Source organism: Nannobrachium achirus (assembly GCF_963921795.1).
Source record: "Nannobrachium achirus genome assembly, chromosome: 3".
In the NCBI taxonomy this organism is placed as follows: Eukaryota; Metazoa; Chordata; class Actinopteri; order Myctophiformes; family Myctophidae; genus Nannobrachium; species Nannobrachium achirus.
The window spans coordinates 49,876,377-49,892,100 of NC_137812.1; the positions used below are offsets into that span (position 1 = coordinate 49,876,377).

The 15,724-nt window shown below is 43.5% G+C and overlaps 1 protein-coding gene across 1 annotated transcript; it reads right to left on the minus strand.

Moving 5' to 3' along the window:
• Window positions 1-1,080: 1,080 nt before the first annotated feature.
• On the minus strand, window positions 1,081-15,456 carry usp38 (ubiquitin specific peptidase 38; the record flags this gene model as incomplete). The annotated part of the gene is made up of 11 exons (XM_080720995.1): window positions 15,324-15,456; window positions 14,050-14,785; window positions 9,531-9,666; window positions 8,680-8,809; window positions 8,416-8,517; window positions 7,246-7,404; window positions 6,658-6,851; window positions 5,918-6,011; window positions 5,443-5,549; window positions 3,556-4,915; window positions 1,081-1,254 (listed from the first exon to the last, which is right to left on the minus strand). The coding sequence occupies exons 2-11, from the start codon at window positions 14,729-14,731 to the stop codon at window positions 1,081-1,083; spliced, it is 3,138 nt and encodes a 1,045-aa protein (XP_080577121.1). The 5' UTR covers window positions 14,732-14,785; window positions 15,324-15,456.
• Between the last annotated feature and the right edge of the window lie 268 nt (window positions 15,457-15,724).

Sequence of the window (15,724 nt, forward strand, 5' to 3'; positions counted from 1 at the left end):
GAGGAGAAACGCTGTGACAGACACTCAGACAGACACTCAGACAGACACTCACTCAGACAGACATTCGCAAAATGATAGTATAGATATTTTGAAGTCATATGTACATTTATTGCATGTGATATGAAACTTTTAAAATAACAAAGCACTCATCATACAGCAAATAACCAAATGTCCCTGGAACAACAGGGTGGAGGGTTGGGGTGGTGGGGGTTCAAATTCCAATCCATAACTTATAAAGGAAGATTACATGCAAATCAGAAAGGTAATTCAGGGTTGTCATTGAGGCAGACAGTTGTGAGTTATGGTTAACAGAAAAATTACATGTCAAGGATCTCCAACTGTGTCTCTGTGATAAATGACAGTGCTTTCTCAAATCTGTAGTGTATGCCTCAGTGTGTGTTTGTGCGTGCGTGCGTGCGTGCGTGTGTGCAAGCCAGTGTTAATTTAACAAAACTTGTGATAAATCATATTCATGAGCAGTTAAATGTTCATGTTCAATGTCAATGTTTAATGTAATTAAGATGAGAAGCTGATACTATGGATTTTACATTACATGAACTACAGGGGGTAAAAATGCCTTGCCTGTTCTTCAAAGGAAAAGCGACAAGCGTATAAATCAGTGATTCATTTACAATTTGCATATAGGTTTTTGTTTTAAATCAAGTTATATTTCATTGTCTTTTTCCTCTTTTTTAATTTAAGTGAAGTAATATAAATGTTTATACTCCGTTGCTTAGCATTACCATCACCCGCAACCCCCAATTTCAGTGTCAGAAGCCGAGTAAATGCAAATAAATACAAATGGAGCATGGATTGAATAAATAATTCTTTCTAAAATGATTTAAAACAAAATTAACACTGTTGTGCATTTGTGTGTGTGTGTGTGTGTGTGTGTGTGTGTGTGTGTGTGTGTGTGTGTGTGTGTGTGTGTGTGTGTGTGTGTGTGTGTGTGTGTGTGTGTGTGTGTGTGTGTTCTTTAACATCTTCAGTACTCTGGCAAACAAAGGTTCATGTGCACATCTACTGGGAGACTGAGGTCTCCCAGTCAGTCTGTTCCAGTTCCAAAGAGTCTCTCTATGTTCAAAAGACCAGTCTGCTAATGGTGTTGAACCCCCCACCCCCACCGCCGCCCCCTCCCCCTCCAGAAGGCCCACAGCTGCCCGGGGGATCGTTGTCGTCAGAGCCGTTTGGCCTGAAAGAGCAGGACGTCGAGGCCGCCTGGAGAACCCGGGTACGAGCGTTCAACTCCTGTTCCTGTGGGGAAATGAAGAAAGACGATAAATAACAATTTCTCACTGCTTCTTTGGGGATAGTGGCCTTGTAATTCACCATGTGTGAACTCATTTCTTGTTGTCTCAACACAAAACATCAATGGGGAAAAGATCCCAAAGGATTTAAGAGCTTTAAAAAAAAGAGTCGGAAACCTGATTTTGTCTTTATTGTCATTCCACCTTCCACAACTGCAAAGAAAAGTGAAATTGTCCAGACCACAGGCCCCCTACCTATCCCACTGTCTTATTTTCTTATTGGAAATAAAACAATAATTAAGAGTAAGACTCTCTATAGTCTGTGCTGTGCTGCTCCTTACACCCAACTGTATGTTGGCCTGATGGTGGCACTAGAGGAAAGGCTATAGGGTCTGAATATGTAGCGCTGCTGAAACGACCAAGACAATATTTTGGTGCCAATGTACAGGAAGCACCAGTATGTACATGTAGAGTGGGGTGGCTCAGAGTAGATGACAGTGTACAGCAACTTGCAATGGGCCTGGTGTACAAGATACACTACACCACACCACTATGATACCCATGTACCTGTCAAAATACTTTATAAACGTTAAGGATGTCCATAATTACAACACCAGAGGCAGCGCCACAGATCTTCAACCCAAGAGTCAAATCCAACAAAGGGTCAAACTCGTTCTTCTTCTATACCACCAAAATGTGGAACACCTTACGTTACCGAAGGCCATAAAGAAGTGTGGATCCCTAGCATCCTTTAAAATCGCCCTGGAAAAACCACTTACAGGCGGCAGCCGTTCGCAACTGGTAAAAACAAACCTAGCCCAGTCCTACCCTTCCCTGACCATTCTTTGTATATACTTACTGTTTGTATAGACTGTTTTTTGTTTATTCTTTCTTTTTTTTCCTGACTATATCTACAGCATAGTACTGTGTTCTATTCGTCTGTCATTCAATGTTATATGAGATACTTAAATGGTTTCCTGTGGAAATAAGCTTAGTCTTTTCTAGGATCTCCTTTTAGTTGACCTTGTACCAGTGAACTGTACCGTCATGAAACTGTACCTTTCCTATGCAAACTTCTAATAAAGTCTTCAATCAATCAATCAATCAATACAAGTCAGTTTTAGTATTTTTCCCCCGGAGGTTGGTGCCCTGGGGTGCAGCCCTGTGAGCCTTTCTGTTAAGACAGGCCTATATCCACGAGTTTCCAACGCCCCATAGTGCATTGCGCAGACGCTGTACCGAGCTTCCGGCGCTGCAGCCGAGTGTGATTTACAAGCTCACAACAGGCTGCATCTGCGACGCGACGTGAGCTTGTATGTCTGCTGTTAAACCGGAAGTGTGGTGCAAACAGGTCCAAATAATCTCCAGTAAACTCCCGCGGAAACAGGTGGATATACATCAACAAGTGAGAAAACCCTTCAGCAAAAGTAAGGTTAGTAGTAACTAACAGTCAATGACACCATGTTATAGTGACAGTTCATCTCAGAGTATTGCGGCGTCCTCTAGGGTTGATTCTTGTCATCAGCTACATGACTGACAACATTCCACAAACCAGTGAGTCATGAAATTACACCTCTCCCTTTAGACAGCTCAGATTTGGTTCCAAGTATAAATCAGAGCTGTGTGAGGTTTCTTCCTGTGTCAGTAGTACACCCAAATGTGGGCACAGCTGCACCACGTGTGTGCAGCCAGCCCCACAGCTATTTCACACTTGAATCACTAACACAAATGTTAATAATGATGATAGTAACAATAAGCTAATAATTACATAATAATCATCATGTCAAAAGGTGGTTACAGTGTTAGTAAATGGTGTGATGTAATGATGTGAATAGTGGAATGCATTTCCCTCACATGATAAATTAAGCTATGTGACTTGGTCTGAATGTCCAATGAACCACTTAGCAGCAAATTAAATACGTGTGTCAACATTAATCATTTCTTCCCCTTAACCTCCTGCACTTGGCAACAAAATGTTGCCAAAAGGCTGCTGACATGGGCTAGACCTGGACAATTCTGTCATGAAACTAATTGGAGTGAGGGGCAAAAGAGAGAGGGCCTACACGTGAGTATAGTGCGATTTATACTTTGTTGCGCGCACCGAAAATAGCTGATCTATGAGCTCACAACAGTTTGTGACACAGACGCGAAACAAAGTATAAATCCGAAATATCATCGCAGCATGGACTAGTGGTCTGGACTAGGGATGTTGTGTCAGCAGATGCCAGTGCCACCAACAACAGCTAGACACTTTTATAAGTAACATACTGTATATACATTTTCCAGCATTTTGGCACTCCAGCCTCACCTGCAGGTACAGCTTGTTGTCCTTGGTAATGGCGTCCAGCAGTTCTTTCTGCAGCGGAGGCTCAGAGCTCAGTGTCACTCCGTTAGCCGTCCCTCCCCCGTTCACGGTCTGCCCCGGCGCTCCCTGCTTCCGGTAGAGGAGCACGTAGGCCGTGTCCTTGGGGAAGCGGTTGGTGATGTTCTGCACCGACTGGAAGGACGTGAATGTTACTCGACTGTCATTGAACAGCAGCCAATCCCTGGCCTCCTGGCCGCTGGTGCTGAGTACCACCTCCACCTGTTTGGATGAGGCTGACGGGGCGGAGCAGGTGGAGAGGTCATTCCCTGAGTCCTCCTCCAGGGCGAAGTGATTGGCCTGGTGCTGCGCTCCATCCGCCCCAGTAATGTTCCGGCCATAGGCGTAATAGTGGCCACTCTCAGACGATATCCCAGAATGCATGACAACAGAGCTGAGGATGTAGGGCACAGAGTGGATCGTCATGTCGCCACTGCCTCCTCTATTCATCAGCTCTGCTCTCTTTACTTGCTCTCCACCATTCTCCTGCTCTTCCTCATCTTTCTGCGAAGGTTTGAGCTTCTTTGCCAGGTTCTCGCTGCTCTCAGGAGAATCCACCTGCAGAGGTGGCGGGGAGGAGGAGGTGGAAGAGGAAGACGTTATGGGCGGTGGAGGGGCGTGCACGGGCAGTCGCATCAGCGGTGGAATGGTGACGTTGTCCAGAATCTTTCGCCGCACGTGGCACTTGGCATCGTAGGAGAAGCGCAGCAGGGTGAGGATCAGGTACTCTGGTGCAGCCACCACCCTCATGGCCTTCTCCGCCCGCTGCAGCGATCCACATCTCTCACAGAAGTAGGCGTTCTCTGCATCCAGGATCTCCGGGGCGAGGAAGTAGTTGACCATGTCGGGCACAGAGAGAGGTGGTTCATTGGTCATCGGTGCAAAATGCACGCCGCCAGCTGGTGATTTTGCTGCCGGACCTTGTTCGGGGGCTTCGCTGCCACCGTTGACACCCTGGCAAGGCCCCTTGGGCTCTTCAGAGGGCCCTTCAGTCTGAGGGCCTTCTTGGGTGATGGCATCAGAGGGGCAGAAGGCTAGTGATAGGTCGGTAAAGGGTTCATCTTTCTCCGAGATGCTGTTGCAGTGCATACAGCGGATGCCCGTGCTCAGTCTTCCACCAAACATTTTCTCAATCAACGTTCTGTTGTCATCCGCAGGTTTGGTATCTACCAGGGTCAAATGTCCATCTTGCATCCCCTCTGTGGAAGTCAGAATCCCTGGGTCTTTGCTAGTAGTGTCGCTGCAAGAGACAACATTTGGCTTGTCTGGTAGCAGGACCTGCAGGGTTTTCTCCTCTTCATGCAACCTTGACAGAGGACAGACACGATCTTAGACATAATACACTTAATGTTTGTAATGATTATCCTCACTGCAATTACAATGCTGTTCTATCAGAATCATTTCATCCAATAATTTTAGTAAAATCCATGAGGTGGGGAAAACAGCAAAAAAAAAGAAAAAAAAAAAGCTCAGTTGACTATTTTCTTTACTCCCCCAGTTGCATTTCGGCATGTAACCTTCATCAGAGCAAATTGAAGTATGACTCAATGTCATTTTTATCTTCAGAACAAACTCCCAACAAATCATGTACAGTTCCAAGTGTAACTGACATTGATTAACCACCTGAAGTTAACCTTAGTGTCCCTATTCTGGGCATGTCATAATATTCGATCGAAGGAAATCTACAAGGTCACAATATGTTGCAGTGAGCGCTGTGACATCAACTATTTTCACCAAATACAGTAGTAGATTTAGTGTCGAGGGAATAGAGGAGACCTGTGGGAGAACTCGGTCAACCAAGTATATAGAATTTGAGTGTGACCGCAGTGATACCTGTCTAGGAGAAAGCGGAGGTACTCAGAACAGTCCTGCTGGGCGCCTGCATTGAACCAAGGAGGTCGAGAAGCTTCAAAGAAGTTCCTGGGAGCATATGCTGCCCTCTGTAGGTCACAGATGCATACAGACAGACATGAACACAAGGCATGCATACAGACATGTCATTATGTCATTACAATATTACATTTAATAAAAGTATTTTTCCGAAGTGCCTTAAAATAGCATGAGGACATTGTGTACAGTGGATTCAAACTTTGGTTGTATCCCTGCCATAATTTACTCATTGGTTTCTACAGGAATACATAACACTTTTATTAACCACATTAACACTAAAATCTTAATTGTTCACATATATGTATACGTTTTGTCAATACAACTGTGACACGTTGTGAGCTTGTCGCTTTGTCGCTACAATGACAAAGTACATAGGATGTACGTGGCTAAACATAGGCAATGGCTATATGACACTAACCTGTGTGTGTGCAAGGAAGGCAAAGATCAGCTGGAGTTTTTTCATCATTATATTGGCACCATTTAGATGTAAAGACAACACACGCCTCCTGAAACTGGGACACAAACACGGTTGTTAATCTCTCCCATAAACAATGTCTCTTAAAAGATCTGCTAACTACTGTACCAACCAACTTGGTACTTTATCAGTGTCATTGAACAGTGACACTGATTTGGGACTAATTGGCCGATGGGTCACAGGTGTGGGATGTCACACGGCACATACATAAACATGTCAGTCTACACTATTTGTGAAGGTCTGAGGAAGAGCCGGATGGTTTGAAACGTTACAGAGTAAACTACATCTTTGGGGGTAGCAATTTGGTGTGAGGACTCTTTTTTTCGTATTTGCCATCCAAGAACCCTGCCATCAACACACATTTTATCTTCCCATGCATTTGCTTTCACCTGTACCTAGGGCTGGGTGCAATAACCACAATACCGCGGTTGTGTAATGCATGCCGCAGACAGTGTTGAGTTCATAATATATATATATTATTTTTTTAATTTTATTTAAAAAAACCTTTTTGAATATTTTTTCATTCAAAATAACTTTTTGGGGAGATACCATGATACAGACATACCGTCAGTATTACAGTGACTTATTAACGCGATAACAAAAAATCCATACCGCCCCAGCCCTACCTGTACCAAATGAAAATGCGCTTTTACGTGTACGTTGAGCACATGAGCTGTACTCACTCTGTGGCCATGAAGAGCGTCTGGATGATGCTGTTCATGTAGCACGTATTTCCCAGGTTCACCAGGCCTGTTTTTCCTGTCTCTGACTTCCCAGCCAGCCTCAGTAGACCTGGGGCAAGTGAGTTGGATTGAGAGGTCCAGGCACTTTGGTTTAGAACCAGCTTGATCTTCTCCTCACTGGGCTTTGGAAGATCCTGGAAAAACGCAGTAAAAAAAATATAGCACGACTGGTTATACTCTTAAAAAAAACAAAAAACATAATACTCTTTGGCCCCCTTTCATACTGTAACTTATGGATTGCATTGATGACAGTGTTTTAATGTTAAATGTGTGATCACAATTTATACATTTTGTGCTGTATAATAATAGTTTAACCACTTTAACCACTCAAAATGTCCCTCAGGGGCCTACTTGGTCTATACATCACAGAACATTCAACTACCGGTAAACGATTTGACAAGCTTGTAGATCTACATTTTCGCCAAATGAATGTTCACCCCAGAGGACACCAGGGTGTGGTTAAAACTATCTTTTTCAGACAGTTGTATCGCAGACAGTTGTATAAGACGTGTCCTGTGTTTGGTTTACCTTGATGGCCTCCAGTATGTTGTCATAGAGTTCAGGGAAGCCGGAATACTGGTACATCATACAGTGGACCAGCTCAGTGAACTGAAGGAGGAAGGCCTTGCTGGTAGGAAGGCCGTCTGTCCTCAGAGACTGAACCAAATGGACCACATGTGGTACAACCTGAGGACATGGACGAAAGACAGATAGACAATATAAAAAACTAACTAGTACTGTAAACTGGGAAGGCGAGGGAGAGCTTTTGGGACAGAGAATGATAGAAAGATACTGTACCTTTATTGTTCTTGTGCCAAACCTACACAATTCTTAATTGTGTAGGCTTAGCTTAGCTCTATATTTGCGAGCACTACCAAAATAAAACTAGATTATATACAATTACTGATCATTAAGCAGACTAACACAGAGCAAACTGAGAATCAGTCTTCAATGTTTACAGTCTCTCTGCTCTGGCCATCTAAATTCACTATTTGTATTATTTCTTGATCAATCATTCTCCTCTCTCTAGTCTCTAGTCTTTTTTGGGTAGTTTTCTTGAATACACCATTTTTGGCACCAGTGAATAGGACTGTTTCTGGATATTGGCTTTTGGCCAAGTTAAACAAGTAAAAGGTACCAACTACTGCCTGCCAATCATCCATGTGTGCAAGCAGTAGTTCAATTTCCCCTGAATGGCCGAGAGACACTTTAAGAGGTGTGAGATTTAGGAAAATCCAAATACACAGGCAAGGAATAACACAGGGGCTGCATTTTCTCTCAAATGCAGGGTGTTGAAATGAAATGAAATTTTAACAATATCTTACTACTCTGCTGCACCTTTAATTCCTATCAAAATAATCATGATTACCTGAGAGATTTCAGTCTTGTTAGGTTAGTATTTTCCTGTGCTGTGATGCTTTTAGAAACTGATGGAACTGTTTGAAAAAGGCCCATCTTGTGTCAGCTATAATACAAGTGTTTCACACATAATTTTACGAAACAGCTTTGCTGAGCTGGGGCAATTTGGGAAAAGGTCCTCTACAGGGTCGGAAGCTATTGAAGCAAGAACATAAAAAAACAAAGACAATAAAGGAGTTGCATGAGAGGGAAATAGGCTGCGGGGAGAGGGGGAGAGGGAGAGGGAGAGGGAGAGAGAAATAGGCTGTGGGGAAAGGGAGCGAGAGAAGGTGCCCTTACCAAGTGGAAGGCCTCAGGGGAATGCTGGAAACTCAGCAGCATGTGGGAGAGAACGACTAGTGCCCCCTGGCGCACAATAGGATACCAGAGGCGGTTGAACACCTATGGAAAAAAGATCAAGTTATTGCACCCATCAAACAATCTCTTTATCTATCAATCTATCAATCCGTCAATCCATCCATCCCACAAACTATGGCAATCTCACAGAGCTTAAGCAAGAGAGACAGAAAAAAAGAAAGTAAGAGATGTGTTCTCCTGACTCACCAGCTCGATCTTGAGCAGGGTGACGTCTATAAGGATGGTGAACTTCTGCACCGCAGCCAGTCCTTTCAGCAGGGCGATGACCCAGGTGTCAACATGCTGGGCCAGAGGCCAAGACAGCCAGTCTATCATCCTGCACAGGTTAAACAAGACCAGGGGAATTCCATTAGAAAGGTATGTGACAACGCATTGCTATGACTACATGATACTGAAGCATTCTGATGCTGAATGAAGTTGCTTCTTTCTGAAGGGTACTAGGCATATATTGTTAAGTTATTACTATTTCTTACTTTTTTTGCGTGTGGAGATATTGATGTAAGCACCCCTTTAAATCAACACCACGATTGAGTCATTTGTATCTACCTAATGCCACAACATCCATTCACATTTGTTCTAGAACAGTGGTTCTCAAACTTGGGGTCAGGAGCCCAAGTGGGGTTCGCAAATTATTTTGTGGGGTCCCCAGATGATTAGCTTAATGTCTTTTTTTTCTCACTCAATGGTTAACAAACCAACACACAGTATAAGTGTATACATGGTATCTGCACATTTCTAAAGTGACAATTTAAGGACTTTCAAGACCGTTTTAATACCAAACTGGCCAAACTGTCAAATATTAAGTAAGCAAGAGTGAAAATAGCCGATCTACATGCTGAAAACGCCTCGCGTTGCGAGAAGTTGTAAGCATGTAGATCAGCTATTTTCACAATACTTATCTGTGGAACCGAGTCACATTAAATGTAATACCTACAATTCCAAGTGCTTGTCAGGGTGGGGTTCCCAAGTTTATTTTGGGCGTCACGGCCTAAGAAGGTTTGAGAACCCCTGTTCTAGAAGAACTGTAACCTGCTAACCTGCAGAGTGCTTGAGTGATGCTGGCGTCTTTGACGTTCTGGTCTGTGGTGAGGCTCTTGATGAGCACTGTGATCATCTGGAGTGGAATGTGCTGCACCAGACTGGCCAGGGCAATGGATGGATCAAAGCCAGAGTCTGCAGAGGAAAGCAAAAACATTCAAATATATATATAACTTAGCAGGAACTGAGAGCCAAGAGGTTAATTCTAGTACATACTAGTCATATGAGCCTGAACGTGGCCTAAGCTCAAATCCAACCAGTGGCTGTAGCCCCTGATGGTCTCCCTCTAAAGCTCAATCATTTGTCAGAATAAAGAAGGAAAAAAAAGGGGTATGGACTGAATAATATATTATTTTTTATTGTTTAATTAAGTATATCCGAGTATTTTCAGTCATAAGCCAAATCATTGGATCATCCAAAGCTCACTACTGCCCTCCACTGTGTATTTTGAGGGAGGAAGCCAGAGGAATAACAGGCCAACCACAAAAACCCACAATTCTATAGAAACAGAAATTGCCTAAGTGCAAGTTGATGGATGACATTCATGCCCAGCTGAAGAGTGAAGCATAATAGGGCAAAACTCATAACCTGTTTTCTCTGCTTTATGGATCACTGTTGTGCGTAAACTGGCAGGATTTCAGCAGGAAGATTGATGCTGTTTCCTTTCCACATAAAGAAAATACTGCCTACGCGTCGCATCATGGCAGAAGCAAATTCAATTAGTTCACCGCTTAAGTCCCATTTAAAAAATGTATAGCTCACAATTTGTCACATCGCAGTGCGGTGTGAGCTTGTAGATCTGGTAATTTTGCATTTCTTTAGTAAAAATGTGAATATAAAATGTATAATGCATTCATTAATGGTAGGGTACAGCAAGTGATGAAATAAGTGAAATAGCTCTATATTCTAATACTCATTTTTGAGCGGTGGTCACACCGTCTCCATAGCGTGGCCGTGTGTGTATCCGTGCGTGTGTGTCTGTCTGTCTGTCTGTCTGTCTGTCTGTCTGTGTGTCTGTAGCCTCTGGTGTATGTAGCCTCAGTACCCTGGGTGACCAGAGAGGTGCTGTTGAGTCTAGCCTGGCCTGTGCATCAACACACACACACACACATATACACACACACACACACACACACACACACACACACACACACAGGGGGGGGGGGGGGTTGGTGGGTAAACCACCGCTCAGTTCACACGGGTGTGATTTTTTCTAGAGTGTTTACTTTGTTCAGTAACAGGAGTCTCTCCAGCTCTTTAGAACATGCATTTTCAGCTCAGGTCACGACACCAATTTTGTTCCATTCAGGAGAGAGAACTCACAGATAAACAATAGAAGTAGTGATACAAAGAAACGAGCAGACAAAATTGGAACACTATACAATTGAAGCTGATAAATACGTAGGTAATCTATTATCTTTCATGATTGACTGAAATTGGTAAACCACCAGAACGTTTATTTTCTGTTTATTAACTGGAGAGACAGGGAGATCCCGGTTACTGAACAAATGCTCTATAGGAAATTATTACAATCAGAATAGTGCTTTAACATATGGCTCTAACCCTTTAACAAAAAACAAAACAAGTTTTAACTTACCCTATCTTCAATAATGCAAATGCATTCTTGATACTTTCAATGTTTTAATGGGCTAACCGAAGGGCTCCTTCGGACATGGACATTTACCATTCATTCACCCATGATGTATGAGAATGGAGTTATTCTCAACCTGGTTGAAAATAACTGCATTTCTCATACAACATGATATAACACAGAAAATGGACCTACCCAGTACTAATCAGTCATAAGACAATGAAGGTGCCAGGCTTTATGCTTACAATATACAGATACAGTTATAACATTTTGTATCTGCATGATTTAAGATCAAACAGATATAAATGAGAAAATTAAGAGACGGGATCAAAGTATGCCGTTGCTGGCAGCCTGAATAATTTGGAACGTGGTGGAGTAGAGTCATCATGGGTTTTGCCAAGTCAAACCAGTACTGGCAGACACTATATTATGAATCAAGTTACGAAAAAGATCAACAAATGTTCTGAATACAACAGTTCACATTTCATTTGCGAGATGAGTTCACACACCTCTGATATTCTTGCGCCAACAAATATACATTTGAAGACCAGTTATTTCCACTTTTCAGTGTCTCACGTCACGTCACATGCAATACTCTCATAGTTGAATTAAGACAGAGGTTTTTGCCGTGGACACCAATTTGGCATTGTGTTTTTCAAGTGTTTTATCATTAATTAATTTGCATTCTTATTTGTTTTGGCTCGGCTCTTGACACTTGCTCTTAGCTGTAGCCTACCTCCTGTGTTCCATTTACTGCTGTTGCTGCTGTAACACCCGAATCTCCACATGGGGGTTAAAGGACGCTTGTTATGCAAGTTCAGGGCTTGATAATATGATTATTACGCATAGGATAAGTCGTAATCCTATATTACTAACCAAATCATTACAGCTGCATGACTACAGGCGTGCCCTCCTGCAGAACCCATGTCTTGTGATACGCGGCCACTTTTTAACACCATCTTCCCAACCAACAACCAACAAACATGGAATTTAACGGCAGACTACAACCCTTTTTATTTCAGTCAGGTTGTGTTCCCACATTATTATTGACTGACATGGATCACGTAATTTAATTAAATGAATTACAAACATTAGTTATTATGACCATACATTTGCGCACTACTGTTACCCAGCTTGCTAGGAAACTTGACGATAAGTGTTGTTGATTAATTTCAACTAAACACAAATATTATGGTCTGTATTAACTCATCTGGTGCCGATCCCGAACTAGTTCGGCTTTATTTCAATCCAATACAATCTTTTTTTTATTAATTCACTTACCCCGAGCTGCTTGTAGAGTCGTGGGTGGTCCTGGCTCGCTAGCCGCTAGCCAGCTAGCCATTCTACTCTGTCCGACGATATATTCCATTAAAAATGGTTTAAAATACATTTTTGAGCTCCCCAATGTTCACCCAATGTTCGGCGCCGCTTCCGATGAGTACACGAGTGTGCCGATCCCGAAATAGTCCGGCTTTTTTTAATTAAATGAATAAAATGATAAGAGGCCTTCTGAAGCCTGGCTTGATTTTTGTAGCTACTAGCCGAAAGCTAACAACGTCCCGGCCGGCCGTAATTTGCGAACGCAATCGCCAATCTCCGCCTAATCCAATGAAAGACCGCATCTTTAAAGGCTTATATCTCTTTTTTGTGTTTTAGGAAAGCGGCGCGAGGTTTATTTACGGCGAAATCGCCCAAAAATGATCTTTTAGATGACAAAATGGGAATTCTGTTAGCATCTTCATCCGGGACATTTCCATGCCGTGCAAGAACGTGCGCACGTCAGGTCCTGGAAGCTGAAGTCCTGGAAGCTAAAGCGCTCGCCTATGAGAGATGCGCTGGCATTCTTTGGCCCCTAGAGGGCGCTGGCGCTCAAAGAGTTAAGTTTCTATTGCAAAGATATGCTGGTGCTACCGTAGTTGCCACATAACTGGCTGCTATACATAAAATGTAGTAAATTCTCTTGAGCATCACAGCAGTGCTGTGGCAGTAAAAAAATGTGATGGACACGCTGACATTCTATGCTCTCTGACTCTGAGCCTTCAACATATCTGCTATACCACCAAAATGTGGAAAGCCTTACCGAAGGCCATAAAGGAGTGTGGATCCCTAGCATCCTTTAAAATTGCCCTGAAAAACCACTTACAGGCAGCAGCCGTTCGCAACTGGTAAAAAAACAAACCTAGCCCTACCCTCCCCTGCCCCTTCTTTGTATATACTTACTGTTTGATTAGACTTACTGTTTTCTTTTTTTTGTTCTTTCATTTTATTTTATTTACATAATACTGCATAGTACTGTGTTCTATTCGTCTGTCATTCAATGTTATATGAGATACTTAAATGGTTTCCTGTGGAAATAAGCTTAGTCTTTTCTAGGATCTCCTTTTAGTAGACCTTGTACCAGTGAACTGTACCGTCATGAAACTGTACCTTTTCCTATGCAAACTTCTAATAAAGTCTTCAATCAATCAATCAAAACAGACCCTCTTACCAGTGCCAAAACTACCCTACTGAGTTTGGGCACTGGTATTATTGTAGCAGAGTGGCTCAGAGCCTCAGCTTGAAGACCAAAAGTCTAATATTTCCCCCGGCCGAGGGGGAATTCCCCTTTAGGCTAGTGGATAAGATGTTATGCTTTAGTGTCCCTTCCTGCGTGGGAGACCTGGGTTCGAATCCTGGGCATTACATTATGCTAGCGAATGATTTTGATTAAAAAATATTACTTTGGTAAGAACTAAATTGGCCAGTATGCAGCATCCATGTCATGATTGTGTGGCGCAAACTTATTTTGTTCACAAAGTAAGTACATTTCAACACACGTGTTAGTAAATGAGGCCCATTGTCTCCCTGTGATGCTCTGATGAACATTGAATTTTTTTCCCCAACTTTCTTCCTCTACTTTGGCATGGTTCTTAGAGGAGTGGTCTCACCGGTAGAGGAGATGATGGCGAACACCTCCTGCAGGGAGGGCAGCAGGGTGGCCGGCTCAGCCTTCCAGATGTTCTGCAGCAGCGTGCTGACCTTGGTCACCTGGCCCACATATTCCCGCAGCTCCCTCTCCTGGCTGGCGGGAGAGTTGAAGTAGCTGATGGTCCTCACCAGCTGCTGGCAGAACAGGAGGGCCGACTTGTCCTTGGGTATGCACTGCAAGAAGTCCGACAGCATGGTGCTGAGGCGGGCACAGAGCGCGGGCTCGGGCCGCTCGCACACCATCCTCAGAACCTCCACCTGGACCACGCTGAAGATCTCCAGCACCGAGGGGCAGCTGATGAGCAGACGCAAGCTGCAGTGGATGTAGTCTATGATGGCGGGGTCCTTGTGGTCCAGGGGGCCGTAGCCCTGTTGCAGCAGGCCCAGGACAAAGTCTTTGGTGAAGAAACGCTCAAACTCGGGGCGGTGGTAGCGAGCGTAGGCCTCGAGGACCTGGAAGCCCACCTTCTTCTGGAAGGCATCCTCGCCCAGTAAGATGAAACGGGCGGTGAGAGTGTACAGCGCCTTACATTGCTCCTCTGTGACTTCCTTCTCTGCCGCTTCCACCACCCTCTTCACAATGGCCTTCTTCAGGTTCACAGGGTGGCTCGAGCAGACCAGGGCCTCCAAAATCTTGTCCATGATTAAAGTCTATACTCTATAGAGAGGAGTGCTAAAGGACGACACAGTCCAGACCTGCACAGAGAGAGCAAAGAGACTGACTCAGCTAGATGGCACCCGAAGATGGACAACTGATTACATGTTTACATCTAGCTCATAACAAACGACAAAGTGTTACTTTGCGCCCACAACAGGAAAACATCATAGTTAAATGTCCATTGAGCAGCTTGGCTACATCTCTCATCGTTGTGTTACGATGACATATTACACAACAACATCAACAGTACAGAGAACTAGCGCTGGTGCTTATGACATGCTAACATTAGCATGGCTATACAGTAGTAATAGACAAGTATGGGAGCTGAGAGCCTACAAGCTACGTAAAGTTCCTCAATACAATTCCCTTTTGATTGGCAAGTGACCGAGGGAGTGAGTTCTCCTGCTAGATGTCAACTATATATTTAACGTTTAAATGACGTCCAAACTAAACGAACAAAGCAACACAACCAGGCCTAGCCAAGTAGCCATGTAACGTTCTAGGTGCCTCTGACTTAGCATAAATGCTGTAATCAACGTACACAAACAGTTTACAACAGTCGTGTAAGGTCCTTACCTATAGATGAATCATGACAAAAACATATCTGGTCGGATGACCCTTACAGTACTCGCAAAACGTTACTTATTTTCTGACACCAGAAACGTGTTATTGTGTTTTTCTAGTGCTTTAAATCAGCTGATTACCCGAGAACCCACGGACGTCATTCCCGTGGACAGGGGATACCGCGAGGACCCCAGGCATGACACATTTCTGTCTTGTCTGTGCCTACTGCCTAAACCTACCACAGAAAAAAGCAAACCATAAATACAAAACTACAGATTTTGTTTCCTCATACCATGTTCAACATAAAGTACTGACATGACAACACTCGACTGTGTTATAATATCGAGTCTTGCGTTCGTAGTAGATCAAAACATAGTTGAACTCGAAAGTAACGTTATATTATACGTTTGTGC